A 24,142-nucleotide genomic window follows, 5' to 3' on the forward strand; every position below is an offset into this window, starting at 1 on the left:
GATTCCGAGGGTGGAGCTGCTGGAAATCAGAGGGTGGGAGATTTTTTGCTCTGTTTGTCTGACGAGAGGTGCAAAAGAAGAAAGCAGGTTAATGGTGGAATTGCAGGAATTGTGGATGAGCTGGTCATGGGGTGGATCTTCTGGAGATTAAGGGTATTTGGGTTCTGTGCTCTGGTTGTCGGATGAGAGGGTGCCGAAATCAGAAGATGGATTCGCACTGGAATTGCAAAAAAAAAAAAAGGAAAAATTGTGGGAATGGTGGAATTGCAGGTGAGTTTGGAGAATCATTCATGGGTAACTAAGGGAAGAATGGCAGACCCTAAGCAGATAAAGGACTGTAAAATTGGATGGCCGAGTATGGAGCATGCAAGAAAGATATATGCACGCTTCTTGCTTTTGAAAAAGCTGTTGTGTGTGTGTGTGTGTGTGTGTATGCAACAAACAAGCCTTAAGTCCCACAAGGTGGGGTTGGCTAAATGAATTCTTTTTTGCCAATTTATACTATCATGGCAATTTCCTCCAACAAATTCAAGGCTATTAAATCCTTACTATTTCATTCCATGTTATTTAGGTCTACCACCACCCCTTGTTAACCCCCCCCCCCCCCTCACAGTAACTAGCTTATTTCTCTTCACTGGCGCTCTATTTGACCTATGCTGCAGATTCCCAAACCATCCAATTCATCTATCCCTTATCTTATATTCTGCAGGAGACACACCTACCCTACCGCGAATGTATTCATTTCGAATTTGATCTTTTAATGTTATACTAGTCATCCTCCTTAGTGTTCTCATCTTGGAAACTTTTACTTTTTATATATTTTGTTTCTTAGTCACCCAACATTCTAAACCATCTAGCATAACTAGTCTTACAGCAGTCCTATAGAACTTCCCTTTTAACTTTAAGGGTATTTTATGATCACATAGCACATTTGAAGCACTTCTCCATTTTACCCAACCTACTTTAACTCTAAGCAATACATCTTCAATTTCTCCTTCAACTTGCATAATTGATCCAAGTTATTGAATCTACTAGTGTTATTGATTTTTTGACTATCAAGTTTAACCTTTTCTCCAATATTCCTCCTACTATTATTGAAATTACATTTAATATATTTTGTCTTATTTTTAATTATCCCAAAATTTTTAGATTCTAAAGCTTCTCTTCATAATTCTAGCTTAGATTCTACTCCACCCCCATTTTCATCAACCAAGACAATATCATCAATGAACAACATACACCGTAGAACCTCATTTTGGATACTCCTAGTAAATTCATTTATCGCTAGAGCAACAAGATAAGGTCTTAAAGCAGATCCTTGATGTACACTTATTGTGATTAGAAATTCCCTAACCCTATGTTTGGAGAGACTTTGGATTTGGATTTATATTAGATTTGGATAAAATGTAATATAAAATTGTATTCAATTTTTTCCAAATCCACCCAAATCCAATTCCAAGGTTTGAAATCCTTGCCCCTAATCGTAGCATAACTTGTCCACTTGTACTCCTAATGCTAGTCATTACACCATCATACATATCTCGAATACTACCTTATATAATTTTTGGAGAATTAAAGAAAAAGATGTCTTTTCTGTAATTATTTTAAAATTTAGAAATAAAAAATTATTTTTTTTGTACAACTAAATATACTCTTTATTTTCTACCCTGTTTATTATGAATATTGGAAAACTAAAAAGTAATCTGAAGTTTTTATAATTTTTTAGAAGTTAAGGAGGCCTAAGAGCAGAACTTTTATTCTATATTGTAGAGAGGGGAATATTCAGCAGGGTAGATCGCCGTTTGGCCAATCGAATGGGCAGGCCCAAATTCTTAGTCAGGTTTTCAGTCAAAAAGAAGGCTATCTTCTGAAAACTTGAGGCTACAGGAATTAAAATCTCCTCTGAACAGAAGAAAGATTCAGGTGGTTCAGTGCTTTGATCATCTTCAAACAAGATCTATGGTGGTCAAGAGGAGACAAGTAGGTGCTCTGAAAACAAAAAAGTTGAGGCGGAATCAAATAGATGGGTTGCTAGAAAATCTACTAATTTCTAGAGTGATGTGTCTCATTTTCTGGAGAAGAATGATAGTAGGCGGGGTTCCAGGAGTTTGGTTATGATAAGGGAGTCGATTTGGATAATTTGAACTGTTGAAAGGTTTACACTTGTTAAAGGAGTGCAACTGGGTTTTGAAAGGAGGAAGCATTTTGAAGATAATCAGGATCTGTCTGGTGAATAAAAAAAAAAAAAATTCTTAAGAGAGATTCTAAAGGTGTTTTAGGTATAATGGAGGAGCTAAATGTTGAGGGTTAATACAAGTAAGGATAGTAAGAGATGGGGGGTATGTTTCAGAGGATGATAGGTGTAGGTAGTAGTGATTTTGATGTTACACGGGTTTAATTTTGGATCAAATTTGGGAGCAGCAAGGGTTCTCTTCCCACTCTTTTTCTGATTGTCTCAGGAATTTAACTTATCTGCTGCCTCCTCCTCTAGAGAAGGTTTAGATGGAATTAATATTCATGGAAATGATCTTTCTACAGAAGAATTGAAGGTAAAAGATGGAATCTGCCTACTCCAGTTCAAGACTCTATTGATAAAGACATTCAAACACAGAATTTGTTGGATAGCTTGGGCTGCATGTTGGTTGGTCATGGAGGAAATGAAGTTAGGCTTGATGGAGGTAAATCTAAGGCGAAGAAGGGTCAAAGGGAATTAGGAAATTTGACATGTTCGGTGAACTATGATGGGAAGGGATTGAAGAGGGTTTTCTTGGATAATTTATGCTTTTTATTTTTTTTATTTTATTTTCTTTATTTTATTATTTTCCTTTTTGTTCTTTGATTTTGTTTTTTCCTCTTTTCTTTTTGTAGATTTAGTATCCTCGCTCTGATTGTCTCTTATCTTTCTTAATATATCTTCTTTTATTATAAAAAAAAAAATAATCCTTTAGAAAACTAAAAATAGAAAATGTAAATTGTTTTCCACAACTAATGGGCTCTTAGATATTTATATTTTGACCAGGATATTTATTTTAGCTTGGGAAAATTTCTGTTATTTTGGAAGTTTAGTTAATTGAGGCTTATATTGTGTATTTTAAGTACTTTCGAGTTATTTTGTAATTATTTGTTTTAGTTGGGGTTATTTTGCAATTATTTTTTTAGTGATATAGTTGGGTGTATAAATACTGTGCTTGTATTGTATTAGAACAGTATCATTTGAATCTGATTTTCAGAACTGTTCTCCGTCTGTCCTTCATGCAATCTCTCCTCCCGTCAGTCCTTTCCTCATAAAACCATAATTCTCTCTCTGATTTCTGAATTTCTACTACTGTCCTAACCAATGTCTTAAATTTCAATTTCGACTCAAATTTTGAAGTTCCAAAAGTACAGAAATTTTGATTTCGATGTCCATTTCGATTTCATTTTGAAAAATAATGGAAATCAATAGTAGAATTCTTTGTGAAACTTTAAAAATGGTTAACATACATAATAATGTAAGTTTTAGGACTAATATATTACAAGTTAAATACATCTATGTTGTGTATAAGGTGGAAAAGTTGTAATATAGTATGTGTATCAAACATATTTGTTATATAATTTACAGTAAACATATTCAGTTTATACAAATGAAATTCATAAATCATTTAAATATTATTTATTATACAAATAATGATAATTTAGACATGAATGGTTAAATATAATGTTGTTGTAAGTTTATTTTTTCATATATTTTCAAAAGCACTTGTAATAATCTTTTGTTTCGATAAAACTAAATAAAATAAATTAAGAGAGAAATTTCACTTCACTCCTAAATCTCTCGCTTGAATTTCGAGAAAATTTCATTATGAAGATAAAATTTCGACAAGTTTTGCTAAAATTTCGAGATTTCGATAAATTTCGGATGATTTATTTAGATTTCGACAGAAAGTATGCAAGATAGAAATTGACTGCCATTTCGATTTCGAGGGTGATGGAAACCAGAAATTTGGACAGAAATTTTGACAATTTTGTCGAAATTTAAGACCATGGTCCTAACATCAATTTGGTATTAGAGCAGCCTTCGAACCCTATCCACATGCTTCTGCTGCTCTTATTGTTGTCTCAGACCAGAATAATTACAGATAACCTGATTCAATGTCCATTGCTGCAAGTATTGTGCATTATAAGTAATTCTAAGCATTCAAAGATCAGAAACTGCAGGAAAAGCCTCTGGATTTGTTCTTCTGCAACTTTAGCAGAATTACATTCATACCCTGAGTTCTGAACACCATTTTCCAAGCATTATTTGTATTTTCCTCACAATTGAAGACAAAAACAACTGAAAAGTCATGACCTGAGATTTCTTCGCTGTCCAACCACTGGTGAAGCCCTACGTGCAACCAAACATATTCTGGCCAACCACCCTTTGAAATCCCATGTTTGACATTGTTATCTTGACACACCACAACCACCAACAGATTCTCCAGACCCTGATCTGCCACCAACCAGAGTATCATTGCTGGAGGCTCCTCACTGGCAGAGAAAGCACCCCACATGCTGGCGACACGCATGTCAGACTGAACCAGATTCTCCTGCATCTTCCAGAATCGCGAGTAATTGAGTTTAGTCATGATATTTTGGTTATCCTCGCATTATTTGACTTGGCATTGAGATATACTGACCTATACTATAGGATCTTGGATTGTCAATTCGAATTTCAGTGCTTTGAAAGCCTGCCACCATTCACATTAAAGACTGACCTTGATATTTTGAGATTTATTGTGATAAATTAATTTTCCTTCGCGACATTTTGATGTTGGTATCTAGAACTCCATCTTCGATTATTTGATACATACTTTTGGAGGATAAAATTCAGTGTGCCAGAAAATTTTTCAAGTTTATTAGCGGAGTTTACTTGAAGCAAACATTTGAAGAATCTCATAAAACTCAGCCCAATGACCTTTTGGTAATGTTGCATAAGATTACATTACTTGGATTTCATAGAAATTGATTTAATGTTACTTATATAATTGGTACTTGTTTGGATTTGCTACAGTCCATATTTTCTCTTTTCTTTAGAAAAAAAAAATGATTTTTCAATTCTACATCTCTAGTTCCGACCTGCTTGGAATTCTCAACAAGAAAACCTAGATGTCCTTGTAATTTTGATGGTTCTTCAAGTCCTTTTTTTTCTTAGATTGGTTGGATGACATGGAGGAATATTTTAATTGGTATGGATTGTACCACCAGAATATCTAGTTAGCTAAATCAAAACTTCTTGGTTTATCAAAGCAATATAGGAAAAAAGTTGAAAGTGACAAATACTATCATTGAGAACCTCCTGTTAACACATGGTTTGAAAAGAGATATATTTTAAGAGGGAAATATGCCCCACATTGTTACAGGGAGCATGCATCTTCCTTAACCAAATCTAGTGGAACATTGTCCATCATTCTATAATGTGGACCAAGTGCATTTTTGCTTGAGCTGCGAATATTAAATTGATTTCTTGTTTGGAGGACTTGTTATTTTATTGGAGGATATTGCTGCCTTCCATGCTACTTGCAGTTGGAGCATCTTCTACATACTCTTGAATGGTGATTGACGAAGCAATGTAGTTTGTTCCCCCCTTGATTTGCCTATATGTTCAACTTGGTTCCCACTCATGGAGTTAAAGGCACTATGCCATTTCAAAACTTGAGGTCGAGTTTCCTCTAACAAGGGGAGTTTGAAAGGGAGAACCACCAATGGAGAACTTTATACATTTACTATAGCCAGGAATTTTATTTTAATTAGGAAAAAATTTCTGGTTAGTTTAGAAGTTTAGTTAATTTAGGTTTATTTGTGTTATTTAAGTACTCTGGGGTCTTTTGTAATTATCTGTGAGAAGTAAGGTGTACTCCTACGAGGTGGGGTGAATTGGGATTTAAAAACTTCTTTGCAAACTCTTTGTTTTACAAGTTCCTTTAGTTAAGTGTTAATCCCAGCAAATCTTCTTTTCAGCAGTCACACAAATACAAAGATAATAATCAACAATCCTTTAAACTTTAATCAACAATCATACCAAGTCCAATCTTTTATGTTAAAGACCAGCTTGGTTAAATTTTCAGGTTTTCTTGATATTCAAAATCAGAATCAATGAATAAAGATAATATCGAGGTGATTTTTTAAATCATCGAATAAATCAATGAATCTCAGCTTTAATATTCAGCACTTTAGAAATTTTAATCCAATCAACTCCTTGATTCAATTCAATATTCAATATTCAATATTCAATTTCAAGTTCAAACCTTTGATGTGAAGGCACAGCTGATCAAATTTAAGAATCATTTTAAGATGGTTTAGAAACCAATATCAGATTTTAAACTTAACCCAGAATTTATTCCTTTACTTCAATCAATGAAATATGATTCTTGAAGATTTGATTTTAAAAAAAAAAAATTTAGATTAAGGCTTCTGATGATTCAATATTCAAGAAATAAGAACTTTGATGAATTTATCAAACCAACCAAGTAAGTTATTTTATGCTGAGTTTATATTTTGCTTAAAAATCTAGATTCCAGCAATCTCCAAGGTACAGCAAGATATAAAGATCATACATGCAATTAATATCATTGCAGAAATTTAAAGAGAGTAGGGAGAAGAGCTTAGAACCAGATTTTTACAAGGTCTGGCCTAAGGCCTACGTCCTTGCCCCAAGCAACCGCTGTGAAGATTCCAACTTTCTTTATTAGGACAAAGCTACAACCTCTCTCCCTCAAAGGTAGAGTTCGCCTCTAACGAGAATCCTCTCCCGCTAGGCAACGATTCAATCCCCTAAACCGTCAAAACAAATCTCTCTCTAACAAGAATGTCCCTTCTTGCTAGTCCAACGATCCAACAATCCTGAACCGTCAAAAAACAAAAGAAACAATATGTACAAGTAACACTCTCAACGAGAGCAGATTAGTACAACTGAATATCACAATATACTTCAGCAATAATCAATATGAAAAGATGAAACTTAAAGTAAATATCACCAAGTTTCTTTTGATAAGATAAATTTAGTTAGAAGAGCTAAGACCCGTGAACTTTTATCAGCAAATTCACAGCAAATGCTTCAGCAAAGATTTTTAGGAAGAGAGCTTTTGAGAGTAGAAAGATATTTGCTTGATTGCTAATTGTTGATGTGTATTATTCTTGGGTTTAGTATGTATTTATAGATAGAAAAACTCAACTTTTCATATTCCTCAAGTTTACTTGCAGTATTCCCCAAGTTTTGACAAAGTTTGGGGTCCAAGCAATCAATTTAGGAAATTTTACCTCGCTGTTTTAATTAAAAAAAAAAAACAAAGGCCAGACGACTGAACTATCGGGGTCAGTCGCCTATGCCTTTATAATTCAGCGAAATTTCAAACACAGAATAGGGTCAGTCGCCTGATCCTGAGAGGTCATTCGCCTGATGCTATTCTATCTGCTTAATTTACTTGCATAAAAATTGTCAGTCGACTGAGCAGTCATGGTCAGTCGCCTAAAGTTACCATTTTCCAAAAATTTTGAATTTTTAATTTGTTAAAGATGTCAGTCAACTGATCAAACAAGGTAAGTCGCTTGAACTTGCAATTTTTCAAAAATTTTGCTTTTCAACTTTAGATTTTTGAAAACTTAAATGAGACTTAAAAAATATTTTCCGGGGTTTTTCAAAATATGGTCTCTAAGTCAATAATTGTTCCTAAGAGCTTCAAACACTTATATTGAAAATATGCTAAGTACTTACATGAGACTTTTAAACAACTATGACACTTCTATTCACTAAGTCTTCATGCATTGCTTCCTTTCTTTATGTTTTTCTTGACTTCATGCTTCAATAGTCTTTTAGTTTCATAAGATCTTCCATCTTTGAGTTCGAGCTTTCAAAAGACTTTGTCAAGAACTTGTTCTTGAACACTTCAGTCACTTGATCTTGATACTTGAGTTATCTGAAATATCATCACTTAACCAAACATGTTAAGTTTCCTTGATTTGTTATCATCAAAATAAGATTCTTAACCCATGTTAGGCCAACAATCTGTTTTAGTTGTGGTTATTTTGTAACTTCGCTTGTGTTGCATTAGAACAGCAGGTTATTTTGTAACTTCACTTGTATTGCATTAGAACAGTTATCATTTGAATCTGATTTCCAGAACTGTTGTTCCCTCCCTCCCTCTTCTTCTTTAGGCCAACAATCTGTTTTAGTTGTGGTTATTTTGTAACTTCGCTTGTGTTGCATTATAACAGTTGGTTATTTTATAACTTCACTTGTATTGCATTAGAACAGTTATCATTTGAATCTGATTTTCAGTACTGTTTTTCCCTCCTTCTCCTCCTCCTTCTCCTCTTTTCTTCTTCTTCTTCTTCTTCTTCTTCTTTTCTCCTGTTTTGTTCTGTTCTCTGCTGCCCAGCAGCCTTCTTTCTTCTCTCTTCTTCTCTTGTACTGTCTAGTCTGTACTCTACAATAATGTGAATGGAACTGTTTGCTAGAATCTTCAAATTCCCAATTATTATAAGTCCACTTAAGCTACTAAGGGACTTACTTAGTGGGTCCGATAAATGTTCCATAAAACTTAATTCTGGATGACACAGAAATGGAAGAAGCCTGTTTCTTAACTTTCTTTTCTTTAGAACTTTTTATCTCACTGCAGTATGCCCATGCTGTAAGAGCACCTTCTGTGGTTTATTGTCTTCTTAATAATTAGTTTACAGCTCATACTGAAGTTTTTCTTCATTAAATGTTCTATGGTAATTCCATCCATGAACTAATTATTTTAGAATTATTTCTTTTTTGCTTCTCCTATTTTTGCAGACAAATCTCTCTAGACTGCATGTTCTTAGAATCTCAACAGATAATTGATTACAGCCTTCTTCTGGGATTGCATTTTAGAGCTCCTGAGCATCTAAAGACACTGCACAGTCATGGGAGTTCACCTGCTAGTGATGGTAAATATCTAATTTCTGTATAATATTTTATTTTATACATGTGCTGCTTTGAATTATTTCCTCAGTTTTATGCTTTTTAGTTTTTGCTCCTTTGATCAAATAATCAAATCAGGGTCAAAACAGAACTGTCTCTCTCTTTTTTTTGGCCCCCTTTGAAGATTATAGTGAGTCTTTTTCAATTGTGCTCACCATTTCACAATTTTTTGATTGTATTTCTGGCTTAAAAATGAATTTAGGGAAGAATGGAATAGCATGCATTAATTTGGGAAGGCGGGCTGTGGTACCCTAGATTGGCCTTTGAGTTATTTCAGGGTTCCTTTGGGTAATAATCTAAGTCGGTGGGTTTTTGGGCTCTCGTGGTGAAGGCGGCTAAGTGTTTGGATGGGTGGAGGGGTGCTTTATTTATTTATTTATTTTTTTTTCTTGTTAGGTGTTCATGTCATTCATATTCAGTCTATACACCCCCCTCTTTCCCCCTCAAAATTTTTAGAGTTCTTCTAGGAGAAACGGTAAAGTTGTTGCTGCGTGACCTAGATCCATTGTGGTCCACCCCTTCCCTAGACCCCACATATGCAGGAGCTTTGTGCACCGAGCTGCCAATTTTATTTTTTTTTGGAGGGGTAGCAACAACTATTGAGAGAATCTTTAGTCTGGGGTTAGGGATAAGAAAGATCATTTGGTTAGTTGGGAGGAGGTGTTTGGGTAAAAAAATGGAGGAAGGGTTGGGTGTGGGGGAGTTGATGTTTAAAAAACATTGCTTTGATGATTAAATGGTTATGGAGGTTCCACTATAGGAGAATTCCCTTCATCGCAAAGTAATTAGAAGTAAATTTGGCTTTCATTTAAATGGGTGGGATGCTAATGTGGGTTTTAGATATTCTCTTGAGGGTCCTTGGAGATGTATGTCTCAAACTTTTTGGATTATTTGGGGTACTTTTCTTGCAAGTGAGGGACTTTTCTTGCAACTCTTTCTTTGAGTTTTTGATCCAGGAGAACATGACCTTCTTTCGTATAGCATTTGGAAGGCTGAAGTTCCTTCTAAAATTTGGGCTTTTATTGGTTGTTTGTAATAGAGTTAACACTAACAATTTGTTGCAGAGTAGGAAGCCTTCTAAGGCATTATCTCTGGATGTCTGCGTGCTTTGCTTTGATAGTTCTGAACATGCCTCTCATTTGCAGTGCTTTAAAAGGCGAAGGTGTAAGGTGAGGCGTATGCCTCAAGGGGTTGAGGAGTAAGCCTTTTGGGAATAAAATTTTTTATGTAAAAAGATATATAAATAAATTATATATACTGAAAATATTATAAATTTTATTAGATTATGAAAAACAATTATTTAAACTTTACCACTAAAAAATAGCTTAGAGAGTCTGCCTGTGGGGCTTTTGGCCCATGAAACACAGGGCCACTGCCCTGTGCCCATCATTGATCTTAAATATTTTACTCCAATTATCCACCCGTTGCTTTTTAAATAACTTTGACTCTATACTCCATCTCTCTCTCTCTCTCTCTCTCTCTCTCTCTCTCTCTCACACACACACACACACACACAGATAACTCCCAAATGGAATTGAAGAGATCATCTTGTATTTGTTATGGCATGCCAAAGTAAGAGAAGTTGCATGCGAAGAGAGAGGGTTGCTGGGAAGAGGTTGATTGAGAAGATAGAGGCGCAGATCTAGAGAAGAAACGATGTTGGTTGACGTTATGAAGCGATGTTGAAGATCTGAAAGAGTTCACGAGCGAGGGGAGAGAGTGAATGTTCAAAACTGCATCACTAGTTATCCCAATGGAGGAGCTTGCTGGAGAGAGGGTTCTCTTTTGACACTTGTTGAATGAAGGAAGAGGATCTTAATTCTTAGAAGGGATGAACTCATATTCTGCCCTAATATTTTTTTTGTTGTTTTTAAAATATTGTTTATATTATTAAAATAAGGTAAATGTTGGTCTCAAAAGGTGTATGCCTTTCATTTTGAGGAATAAAAATCATGCCTTTTCATCTGAGGCGTTGACCCCAAGGTCCCAAACCCAAAGGCATATGCATTTCAGGATTTACACATTTTAAAATACACTTCAGTGCATTTTAGCCCCAAAAAACCTCAAGGTGTACCTTAGGAATGTCCTAAAAAGCACTGCTCATTTGTTTATGCATTGTCCTTGAACTCCTTTCTCTTGGAGGATTGGAACAAGTTGTTTGGTATTATAAGAGAAAATTGGGTCCTCCAGATTCGATGGAGGATTTTCGGCCATTTCATTTTGGTGTTTTGGCAGGAGCAAAGGCAGGTCAGCCTTATATAGGTGTCTGTTTTGTTATTCTGACAGAAAGGAACACTTCCTTTTTTTTTTTAAGGGGAACAAGGCTTGTTGGTTTTTGGATAGGATTTAATATTTGGCTTCTGCATGGGCTGTTGTTGCAGGTTGTTTTGAGGGGATATGTTTTGAGGATATTTAGTGCGATTTTTGGCTGTTTTGTGTTGACTTTTATCTTCTTTAAATTTTTTTCCCTGTTTTTCCTTAGGAGGATTTCTTATTCTCCTTCTTTACATTTTCTTTCTTCCATAATAATATTTCTTCCTTTTTTTATTAAAAAAATGGCTAGAAATCAGGATCTCTTGATGACCATAGCTTTAATGCCTTGTTGGATTACCACTTCACCTAAAAGCTTATTAATTTGGGCCAATCATTGCCTTAGTGCAAATATCAGTTATTGAAAAGCCGTCTCATGTGCTTTAAATTCCTTACCAAGCTGAATGTATTTTCTTAGAAGGGGTAAAAACTGAAGTGACAAAATTTACTTTTCTAATTGAATTTTCAAGAGACCAAACATAATGAGTTATTGCTATTGTTAACGATGACAAAAAAAAAAAAAAAAATTATTTAGCGACAATGAGAGGATTACAAATTAAATGAGGACGAGGAGTTATCGATCCTGACAAATAAGGAGGATAATGAATATGCATAATTAAGACAACTAATTGAAAACCCTTCTTCAATTCTTTTCAATCATTATTAACGGAGCAGTAGAGCACTTGAGGCTATTCAATTCACTTCAACACTTTTTCTTCTTTGTACTAATCTGGTATTTATAATAATCTGAATTTTGTTATAGATCCCTAACCTAATTTTATCAAATAAAATGAATCAATCTAATTTTCAATTTGATTTGGATAGAGGATGTTATATTCCTGTACTCGCAAAAGAGATTAGAATCATGATTCACTTCTAGATCTAATTTCTACATCATTGAATTAGTATCATGTAGAAGAATGGAATGTAAGACAATGCGTGCGTGTGTATACCATCCATATGATCCTAACCCTTATTTGCCTTATTGTTTGATGCTGTCTCTGGGAAGTCTACAGTCCCTGCCACATATTCACACGATTGTTAACAACATTCAAATTACTTATGCCATCATTAAATAAAGGGACCCCATAAAAATGTACTGTCAGGGTCTATAAGACATGAGCAACATTATCAATGATGAATTCCAGCCATATCGAGCTAGAATTTTATCTATTAACAAACTATGACACAGATTATAACCAATGTGCTTGCTAAAAGTTATGTTCTGTCATTGATTTTGTAATTCATGACAAGTTCAATAGCATCATTTGTGAGAATCTTTCAATGTCATTGTTGCTAACTTGAGGATGAGTTTTCTCCAGCTAGGGGAAATGGTAGAATCAGTGAAAAAAAACAAAAAGAGATGAAATTGGTGTCAACCACCAGCATTAATTTTGTGGGATGACTATGGGGATTTATATTGGAGTTTTGGCTGCTGGCACAATTCACACTAGTATGCCACTGTTCATGTCACTGTTGCAAAGGACTGTTAACCGCAACTTTGCAGAGTTTTATTCTCTTATGCTTTTCCTGTTAGTAGGGGCTTTCTTGGTATTTGTTAAGGATTTTCTCCTTTAGTCGTGCTTGGTTATTAGAAGTCTTCCTCTACCCCAACATGCTTCCCCGGATCTCCCCCCCCCCCCCCACCCTGCGCTTCCCCCCAAAAAAAAAAAAAAAAAAAAAAAAACAGGTTTAGTGATTCCTAGTCTGAGGGTAGAAGACAATTTTTCATCTTGTTTTAGTTGTGATAGATTTAGGTTTGAATTTTGTAACTAATCCTTCATTATTCTTGTTAGCTCTGGAGGAGTCTACAGGTGTGCTTGATACACATGAGTGAGCACCAACTTGACCCAAAAACTTAAGCCTATTGGATCTTGAGCCCAACCATGTATATAAACACCCATCATTTACTCACTTTTTCCAATGTGGGACAAACTCACAAGTGGAATTCTCAACAATCTTCCTCTCACTTGTGAGTTTTAGCTACTCCCCCTTGAACGGAAGCTCCACCACTCGTGAGTTTCAACTGCTCCCCTTTGAATGGAAGTCATCTTCTCTCTTATGGTACTAATTCTCCAACAGTTTGCTCAAGTGGACCTTACCACTGCGTCTTACATGTCTCGGATTATATTCCAAGTGGGCCTCCAAACCAATCCTACCTCCCACGTCTTGACCTATTTGGATCCATCTTGGTAGCTTATATGATCCTTCTTAGCCTTGGTCACACACTCCCACACCCAGCGTTATGAACCATCGGCTTTGTACCACTTGTTAAAACCGGAGGTGTACACAGGTGTGCTTGAAACACATGAGTGAGTACCAAACTTGATCCAAAAGTTTAAGCCTATTTGATCTTGGACTCAACCATGTATATAAGCACCCATCATTTACTCACTTTTTTCAATGTGGGACAAACTCACAAGTGAAATTCTCAACAATTCCCATTTCCACTTGCTTGCTGCTCCGGTCACATTGTGGAGAAAGAATAATATCAACAGCTTGGAATATCTTCTGGAAAGCTGTTCTTCTTATTTTTTTAGCCTTGTAGTAATATGAAAAATATGGATTGTGTGAACAGCACAAGTTGTCTTAAAAACAGAGCAAATTTGCCTTGACATATGACAATGAGGATTATAAGATTTTCAACTTGACCCGATGTTTTGGAAGTCAAAGGCATGGGAATGAGGTGAGACATAAGCTTCTAGGTGTTGAGGTGTATGCTTTTTGGGAATTTAGCTTTTTATTAAAAAATCTATGAAGATAAATTTATATATAGTAGAAAAAATTGGGAAAATTAGAATAGTACAAATAAAATAAATAAATAATAAAATATATTTCCTAAATCATATGTAGGCCATTTTAAGTTAACAAACTCAAATAAGGCATGTCAAAAGATAATCATAAATTCATATGCCATAATTTACAAACCATATTTCTCTTCAATCTAAGTGATCTAAAGGAGCAATTAGATCCCTCCCTTAAGATTGCTATCTTCATTGAAAGCATCTATAGCAAAGGACAATGAATCCTCCCTCTCCCACTTCAGTAACATTAATTCTTCCTTAACAATATTTCAATTCACATTCTTGCCTTTGTCTTTAGTACCAACATATTCACGTGGTTAAAGGTTAGAATCAGAGTAACAAATTAGTAGATTACAGAATATTCATTGACCTTATACCTCAAGGTCTTACTTGTCTTCATTTTTGCAAAGGTCTCATTAGTTTTTGTTGAAGTATTGAGTAAAATAGAAGACCTATTCACAATAATAGGTCTCTCCCTCTATTTATAATATATGTCAAGCACATACCATCTCCTATTGTCCAATCACCCTCTTTGATTATTTTATCTTTAGATTTTATTATATTTTCCCCTTTAGGTTCCGCCAACTAGTTCTCTTGCATTGATTTTTGTTGACCTTTCTCTTCCATTTTCTAATACATATATCTAACACTAGAACTCTATGTTGTGTAATTAAACTTTCACTTGGGATAATTTCACAATCCTTACATGGTAAATGATCTACCCTCCTAGTTAAGAAAACATTTATTTGACTTTTATTTTGTTCACTCTTGAAGGTTATTAAGCATTTTGCTCTCTTCTTAAAGCATGTATTCATTGTAATAAGATCATATGACATGGCAAAGTCTAATATCATATCGTCGAACTCATTTTTGTCTCCATGTCCATCTCCTCCATGGATCCTCTTATGACCTTTAATTGTTCTTTCCAATATGTCCTTTCAAATCAGCTCCTATTAATATTTTCTTAGTCCTTGATATCTCTCGTATAATACTATCAATATCTTCCCAAAGTTGTCTTTTAAAGTCTTCTGCTAAGCCTATTTGAAGAGCATTGACCTAAAACCATCTTGATTTTTATGATTATATACTCTAATATTTTCACATATACAATACTATTTTCATGTCTTTGCCTACAATGATTCCTACCCCATTCCTATTAAATCCTGTTTTCCAACTTATCTAGCTTTCTCCTCTACCGACTTAGTCTATTGAACACAAATTACACTAATTTTTCTTCTAAGCATTGTGTCATCTATCTCCTTGCTTCCCCCCTCCCCCCTGGGTAATTGTCTCTATATTCCATGGTGCTAATCTAACCCTAGTCTTCCAAACTAACTTATTTACCTTCCCACGTCCATAATCATGTAGGAACTCTTGCATATTTGACACCGTAGCCATGCACTAACACAATGTGTTGCTTCAGGGCCGACGAGCTAGCCCATCCAACAGCCCAATTTTTGCTGCACACAGGCGGTATAAGTGCAACGCATTGCTCATAGGGGATGCCTCAACACAATTGATGAGGATGTATATCATAGAGATCTAACAAGTGTTACATTGGTTGTCAGCTACCTAATGCTGCCCTCCTACTTTACCAGGGCTTAGAATTGCCTGTGTAAAAAGATTTATGGCATTGAGTGCGTCATAGGCGGAGTTAAAATACTATTCTGAAATATCAATCTTTCTTTATTAATTTTCTTCTATTTCCTACACCTATTTTCATCAGTTGCCCTTTTAAAGCTCCATAACAGCTATTGACTTTTTTTAGCATTCTTCCAAACATTTTGATTATGAGGATAAAGAGAAGGGTAACAAAGGATCCCATTAACTCAGTTCTTCCAAAGAGTCAAAAAACCTGTTGGGTTTTCATGAACCAAAACCGACTATCTGATTATAGAAATACAGGACCACATCATTTTGTTCATTTTTCTCCAAAACGCATCCTCTGAAAATAGGCTTTTGATATCAAACTTACTGATGAAGGAAACTCTTCTCTCATTCTATTGTCAACAGTGTCATTGCCAACCATGCTGCATCTAATATCTGCCTCCCTTTGACAAAAGCCTGCTGGTTGTTAACTGGCCAGAGCTTTAGCAAGGGCCTTATAAATACCACTAACAAGTCTGCGCCTGTAATCTTTTAATCTCCTTCGCTCCACATTTCTTTGGGATGAGTGCACTGAAAGTTGCATTAATACTGGTTTCAAATTTTCCAGTTGCATGGAACTCTTGAAATACCTCTACCACAATCCCATAGATTATTTTCCAATGATGCTGAAAAAAAGGCCATGGAACCATCTGGTCAGGGGGCTTCATCTCTGTTGCATTCTTAACCCTCAAAAGCGGTCTCCAATAATAACTGAGTGGGAGAGTGAAAATATTGTCCTAAAAATATTGCACTATAATACCTACAACAATTTTATAAAAAAAATTCTGAAAATACATCAGTACAACAATTCCTGATAAAACACTCAAATTTCAAATGATCCCATTATTCATGGATGCAGGCTTTTAGCTCACTTTGGCATTCTTCATCACCAGTAAATGCATAGCTGCTTTTGGACATTTTCTCAGTAGAACCCAGGGCAGTGGTCCTAATCAATTTCATAATTGATATGCATTTAAATGTCTGTGTTTTGACCATTAAAATCCTTTTTCGGCACTGATTTGTGCTGTTGGTTATTCCACATAATAAGGTGCTCTGTCCCCACCTCAAAAACCACCTTCACCTCGTGCTGATCTCCCATACCTCTCAAAATGAGTATGAAAGAAGGAACTAGGGAAGCTGGGGTTTGGGGAACATATATGAATGAGTTGATAAACCTCTAACAAGGTTTTAATTGATGGCTGACAATACCATTGGTACCTGATTATGGTGTTATACTTTCCCATGCATGCATGAATATGTGCATCCTGCTCCAAGCAACATATTTCTGTTCAAAAATCCATTTGCCACACAGTGCACCAAGTTAAATCTTTCATGGCCAAAATCTTCTCGTATTTGGCGGTACATTTCTATTATATTCTGGCCTGAGAATTTTAATATTTAGCCTAATTGACGCTGAAATCTTGAAGGAAGAATTGTGCACGTGCAGGTATGTGTGGGCTGTCTAAGGACATGACATTACTTGCAAATTTTTTTAAAAAAGAAAGAAACAAATTCAGTATTTTCAATTTCATTTTCATCTCAGAATTTTATTTATTTGAGTAGTTTGCCCCTTACATTCTGCTTCCATTAGGTGCAACCTCACAAGGGGAGTTCTTGATTCCTCCGAGCAGTCTTCTTCTAGTAACCCACGAACCCATCTTTGCGAACACATTAAGAGGTTCTCACATTAGAGGAAGTACATTGAGAGCATTTTCTGTAGGTGACCAAGAGGTTGACCTTTTGGTGCCTGGTGCAGGGAGGTAATTTACATTTGATCTCATACACTCTATATTTTGCAATCTTTAGTGCAGTGAGGGAATTGTTTCTTAGCATGTGTAAGGGACACTAAAAGTTCTCTGTTTGCATCTGTGGACTGATAATCCTGATGGCTGATGGTTGTTTAAGCTTCCAAAACCTAGTAAATAATTCTCCTATTATGCTAATATGAAGCACACGCTAGATTTTGTTGCTGGGGGGAAACAATAGATCTGAATTGCTTGAGAAGTTGACTCAAGAGAGTTTTTAGCGAATTCATGTACTCTGCTATTTTTATTACAAGCTATTTGCTTTTTAGTGGAATTCAATGAACAATTACTGAGGCTTCCAAAATTTTTAATTTCTAAATATGCGACTGTAATGGGATTTGTTTGGAATTTTGAATACTCTTTGGAGGTTTGGAGGCAAAAATTGTGATGTAAAAACTTTCTAACATCCTACCTGCGCTATTTCAGTTATTAACTTCTCTATCTATGATCTTTTTTCTAACAAACATGGTGCATAATTTTTGAAAATTGTTTTCCTACTATCTCAGCCTTTTTAAACCGTTCATGGTGCTTGGAAAAAATATTATATCTTATTATGTCTACGGCCTTCATGGTTATTGCAGCCAACATATCTTCTTGTCATATCCCTAGTTTAGATATCTTTCTCTATTGTGCAAATTAATGCGCAGCAGAACTGATCGGTCTTACAATGCAGCAACCAATGATGAAATATACAGAAAAACACAAAATTACGTGGTTCGGCAGCCTACATTCACGGGAGCAAACGGCAGTGATTTTTCACTATCTTATGTCAAAATACATATGGATTACAACATACAACATGTATATATAACCCTCACGGAGGTTTTTCCCCCGAAAACCCAACATATTCAACCTCCCAATTTAAAATTCGAAAATCAGCGCTGAGTAACCGAGCAAAACCGTCGATGGTTTAATGTCAAGATCAAATAGTCGATATAACACTACAAATCCGTCGACTGTTTCTTCTGCACCTAAACGAAACTGTCGACGGTTTCAAGCAAACCGTCGCCGGTTTCTTCCTGCAAACCAACTTCTCTATTTTTTTTTACCATGTTTTCTTCGTACATGTGTTCCACTCAAGATATAAGCCACATATTACAACAATCTCCACCTTGGCAAATATACACCCCTTATAAAAAAATAAAAAAAAAAAACGAAAACAGAACTCACTGCTCCATCTGGGACAATAGGTTGGGATCGTCTCCCGTCTAGCAACTGGAGACATTAAGCAAGTCCAAGCAATGTTTGAACTTATCCGTGGTAACAAACTTTGTCAAGATATCTACTGCATTCTCAGAAGTGTAAACTTTCTCAAGTATAAGTTCACCAAAAGAAACCAATTCCCGATCCTCTGAAACTTCACATCTATGTGCTTGGTTCTTGCATGATACACTTGGTTTTTCGCCAAGTAGATGACATTCTGACTATCACAAAGTAGCTGAACTCCACCTTGCTAAATACCCGGCTCCTTGACCAATCTTGTAAGCATAATGCTTCCTTGGTAGCTTCGGAAACTGCCATATACCCGACTCATTTGTTGATAGTGCAACCAGAGACTGTACCATGGACCTCCAACAAATAGGCCCTCCCACAAGGGCAAACACATACCCTGTTGTAGACCTCCTACCATCTAGGTCCTCTGCATAGTCTCCATCCACAAATCTCACAACTGACGAATCACTTTGTTGCCTGCCGAACATGATGTCATAGTGTGAAGTACTCCACAAGTGTTTGAAAATCCACTTGACTACATCCTAATGCTGTCTACCCGGATTTGAAAGAAACTTACTCACTATACTAATAGCTTGTGCCAGATCCGGTCTTGTACACACCATAGCATACATTAAACACCCCACTACACTAGCATAGGGGACCTTTGACATGTCACAAATATCATCATCCGTCCTTGGGCACTGAGCGGTAGACAATTTAAAATAATTCGCTTACGGTGTGCTTACCAATTTTGCATTAACCATGCTAAACTTCTCCAACACCTTCTCCACATAGCTACCTTGAGATGACTGCAATCTCCCTACAGTTCTGTCCCTGTGAATTTCCATCTCAAGAATCTTCTTGCCTGCACCCAAATATTTCATGTCAAACTCTTTATTCAACAGAGATTTCAACTTATTTACCTTAGTTATATCCTTCACAGCAATCAGCATGTCATCAACATAAAGCAATAGAAAAATGAGAGAACCGTCCTCGAGACTTTTCACATAAACATAGTAATCATACTCACACCTCCTATAGCCTATCCGGATCATGTAGGAGTCAAAACGTTTGTACCACTGTCTTGGAGAATGCTTTAGCCCGTAAAGTGATTTCTTTAGTTTACAAACTAAGTGCTCCTGTTCAGGTTGACTAAACCCTTCTAATTGTATCATGTAAATTAGCTCCTCCAAATTACCATGGAGAAATGCTATCTTTACGTTCATTTGCTCCAAATGTATATCAAAATGCGCCACCAATCCTAACACTACCCTAATGGAAGTGTGTCTAGTCATAGGGGAGAAGATCTCATCATAATCAACTTCTTTCCTCTGTGAGGAACCCTTTGCTACTAACCGAGCCATGAAATTTTCTCTTTCTTTTTCTGATACTGCTTCTTTCTTCCTATACACCCACTTGCATCCTATTACCCTCTTTCCTTCTGGAAGCTCTACCAACTTCCACGTCTGGTTCTTATGCAATGACTCCATCTCTTCCACCATAGCACCCATGCATTTACTTTTCTCTTGGTTGTGCACCGCCTCTTGAAAAGTATTCGGATCCTTCCTATTGGTAATGAGCGCATGAGACACCAGATCATCAAATTTATACCTGGGCGGTGGCTTGATAATGCATCTATGTTTGTGTATAGTTATACTGTGATCTTGCTGGTCTCCCAAGTTAGAACTCCCTACATTCTGAACACTATTATCTCTGCCCTGAGTCTCTAACTTCACCTACACCACATGCTCATTGCTGCTGCAGTTTTCTGGCACTTGTTTCTTTTCTTCTTCTTTCTGAGTACATTGCAACATGACTTTCTCATCGAAAATCACATCTCTACTGATCACCACCTTGTTTGCCTTTGGATCCCACAACTCGAACCATTTCACACCTTTATGATACCCCAGAAAAGACTTTGCATCAAGCTTAGATCTCTCCTTTTCACACCTTTATGATACCCTAGAAAAGACTTTGCATCATGCTTAGATCTCTCCTCACTAGAAATGTGCACATACACCGGACAACCAAACACTCTTAAACCAGAATAGTTTATTGCATTACTTGTTCACACCTCTGCAACTTTCCCATCTAGAGATGCCCTTGGTGATTGGTTAACCAAGAAACACGCCATATTCACTGCCTCAGCTCAAAAGTTCTTAGCAAACCCTGCATTCAACCTGAGACACCAAAGCCCTTTCAGCTAGAGTTCGGTTCATCCTTTCTACCACACCATTCTATTGTGTTGTCTTGCATACTATAAAATTCTCTTTATGTCATGCTGCTCGCACAACTCTCTAAAGCTCGAATCTATGTACTTAGTTCCATTGTCTAACCTGAGGCGTTTAATCTTTCTCTTAGTTTGGTTTTCTACCTCAGCTTTCCACAATTTAAACCTGACAAATGTTTCTGACTTGTACCGCATGAAGTACGCTCAGACCTTTCGTGAGTAATCATCGATAAAGCTCACGAAGTACATATGTACACCTCGTGATGCTACCCTCACCGGTCCCCAAACATTTTAATGAATGTAGTCAAGAATACCTTCTGTCTTGTGTGTGGTTGTCTTGAACTGCACCCAGTTTTGTTTCCTAAAAACACAATACCTGTAGAAATTTAGTCTGCATGTTTTGATACTCTTCAAAAGATTTCTCTTATAAAGCTCCATCATTCCACGCTCACCCAAATGCCCTAATTGGATATGCCAAAAAACAGTATTATCTGACTCAGAATCTATAGCTGCAGCTCCACCTTCAATTGTGTTACCCAGTAGTGCATAGATATTACTTGCTAACTTTTGTCCCTTCATCACCGTTAAAACATCTTTACACACCTTCATTACCCCACTTTTAGACTTGTAACTAAACCCGTTACAATCCAAAGTGCCCAATGAAATTAAATTCTTCCGTAGATCTGGTATGTGCCTAACATCTCATAATGTTCTCACAAGACCATCAAACATCTTAATTTTGATATTTCCTATTCCAACAATTTTGCATGAAGTATCATTTCCCATCAGAACAGAACTAGAATTTACTGACTTGTAGGTGCTGAGCCAATCTTTATTTGGTATCATGTGATAAGAGTACGCCGAATCTAGGATCCAAGAATCCATGAGGCGATCTGAACCCGATGAAACAGAAAGCATATCACCATCACTGTCTCCTTCCACTACATTCGTCGATTTTGACGCTCTAGACACTCCGATTTTATGTCCTCCTTTTTCCCGCACTTAAAACACCGAATATCCTTCTTCTTCTTGGATTGGGACCGAGATTTATAATTACTCGATCTGCTCCGGGACTTGCTTCTCCCACCTTCCTGGTTACCCTTCACCACGAGTCATTTACTTTGTGAAATCTCATCGTTGGCTTTCTTCCTTTGATGAAAACCTAACAAAACGCTTGTAACCTCATCCAAACTCAGGGTTTCTTTTCCCTATGTCAGAGTTGTAACCAAATTTTCATACGTATGAAACGCAGGTAGGGAATTCAGTAACATGAACGCCTTGTCTTCTTTCTTGAACTTCACATCAACTTGCATCAAATAACTTATTATTTGATTGAATACATTGATGTGTTGGTTCAAATCTGAACCCTCCGCCATCTTAAGCCAATACAATTTTTGCTTAAAATACAACTTGTTCGTTAAAGACTTGGACATATACCGACTTTTCAATTTCTGCCAAACTGCTGCCGGAGATTCCTCATCCATGACGTGATATAATGTGTCATTAGCCAGACAAAGTTTGATAGTTGCCACAGTCTTCACTTTCAACTCCTTCCAACTTGTTTCATCCATGCCTTCCGGTTGACCTCTGTATAATGTTTTCACCATATCTTGTTGATCTAACAGATCTTTAACCCTCCTCTGCCATAGTCTAAAATTTCCCATTCCATTGAACTTAACAACACTGAACTTTGTGGGAAAAATTCCAGAAGTCATTATAACCTAATGCTATGATATCAATTTGTTGTGCAAATTAATGCATAGCGAAATTGATCGGTCTTACAATGCAGCAACCAATGATGAAATATACAGAAAAACACAATTACACAAATTATATGAAAGTAATAAAACAATGACACGAAGAATTATGTTGTTCGGCAATGCCTACGTCCACGGGAGTAAATGGCAATGATTTTTCACTATCTTATGTCAAAAGACATATATATTACAACATACAACATGTATATATAATCCTTTTGGAAGTTTTTCCCCCGAAAACTCAACTTATTCAACTTCCCAATTCAAAATTCGAAAACCAACGCTGAGTAACCAAGCAAAACCGTTGACGGTTTCAAACATACCATCGATGGTTTAATGCCGAGACCAAACAGTCGATATAAGACTACAAATTCGTGGACTGTTTCTTTTGAACCTAAACAAAACCGTCGACAGTTTCAGGCAAACCATCCTCGGTTTCTTCCTGCAAGTCAGCTTTTGTGTTTTTTTACCATGTTTTATTTTTACATGTATTCCACTTAACATATGAGTCACATATTACGATAATCTACTTTTCTTGTACTTGTTAATTTTGATTGATATTATCCCTGAACTTGGTGACATTTAATGTGCTGAGAGATTGTCTAAAGCAGTTGACATATCTTGCAAGAGATTCATTTTATCTACATTTATTTCAGATACTCTCTGGAGAACAAGTGTTTTAAATTCAACTTGGTTTGTCAATTGTGCGATCATATTTATTTGCCAAGTAGTTTCAACTTCTTATTTTTAAAAATTTATAGGTTACCGGTTCAACTGGGTGTGAACATGCCTGCTCAAGCTAGTCACAAGCTTGTGGAAGACGAGAGTGATTCATCTGAGGTTGAACTTTTTGGAGTTTATGATGTTGTTCTTTATCTTGGTATAATTGATATATTGCAAGAATATAATATGAAAAAGAAAATCGAGCATGCATACAAATCTCTGCATTTTGACCCCCTGTCGATTTCTGCTGTCGATCCCAAGTTCTATGCGAAGCGTTTCATCGACTTCTTAGAAAAAGTTTTCCCCGATCAATCATGAAGAAGGGGGATATTTCGTCTCTGTTTTTATCATTCCACCTAATGCTTTGTACTTTACAAGCTTTATTAACACAATTCTTTCCCAATCATTCATTGTAAACTGAATTATTAGATTAGTGCATCATCCTGCTACTTTTATATATTAATATTACGGTGATTGAAATTTCTTCCATTTTCAGCTTAATGTTATTCAGATGGGGTTGCTGGTTCTAATTTATCATTTTAATTTAGTGTATAGTTATACATTTTGTCATAGTAGGAATGGAATTGCAAATTTGCAAATATGCTTTATAGCCGGTTCAATGGATTGTGCAAGAAAAAAAATTAAATTCCCCTTTCCCCATGTTTGAGAGCATGCAATTTTGGGCCTTA

At 36.1% G+C, this 24,142-nt stretch overlaps 1 protein-coding gene across 2 annotated transcripts in view; it reads left to right on the forward strand.

Annotated features, from left to right (window-relative positions):
* The window catches only part of LOC131164472 (phosphatidylinositol 4-phosphate 5-kinase 8-like), a 72,015-nt gene extending 48,073 nt beyond the window's left edge, over positions 1-23,942 (forward strand). The window contains exons 8-10 of one of the 2 annotated variants that reach the window (XM_058121682.1): positions 8,798-8,931; positions 17,318-17,486; positions 23,492-23,942. In XM_058121682.1, the coding sequence (XP_057977665.1) occupies positions 8,798-8,931; positions 17,318-17,486; positions 23,492-23,771 (583 nt within the window). In that variant the 3' untranslated portion in view covers positions 23,772-23,942. The remainder of the gene's footprint in view (positions 1-8,797; positions 8,932-17,317; positions 17,487-23,491) is intronic. The other variant, XM_058121684.1, reaches the window with a different exon arrangement.
* The last annotated feature ends 200 nt before the right edge of the window (positions 23,943-24,142 follow it).

Source organism: Malania oleifera, chromosome 9 (genome assembly GCF_029873635.1).
Source record: "Malania oleifera isolate guangnan ecotype guangnan chromosome 9, ASM2987363v1, whole genome shotgun sequence".
Taxonomy (NCBI): Eukaryota; Viridiplantae; Streptophyta; class Magnoliopsida; order Santalales; family Ximeniaceae; genus Malania; species Malania oleifera.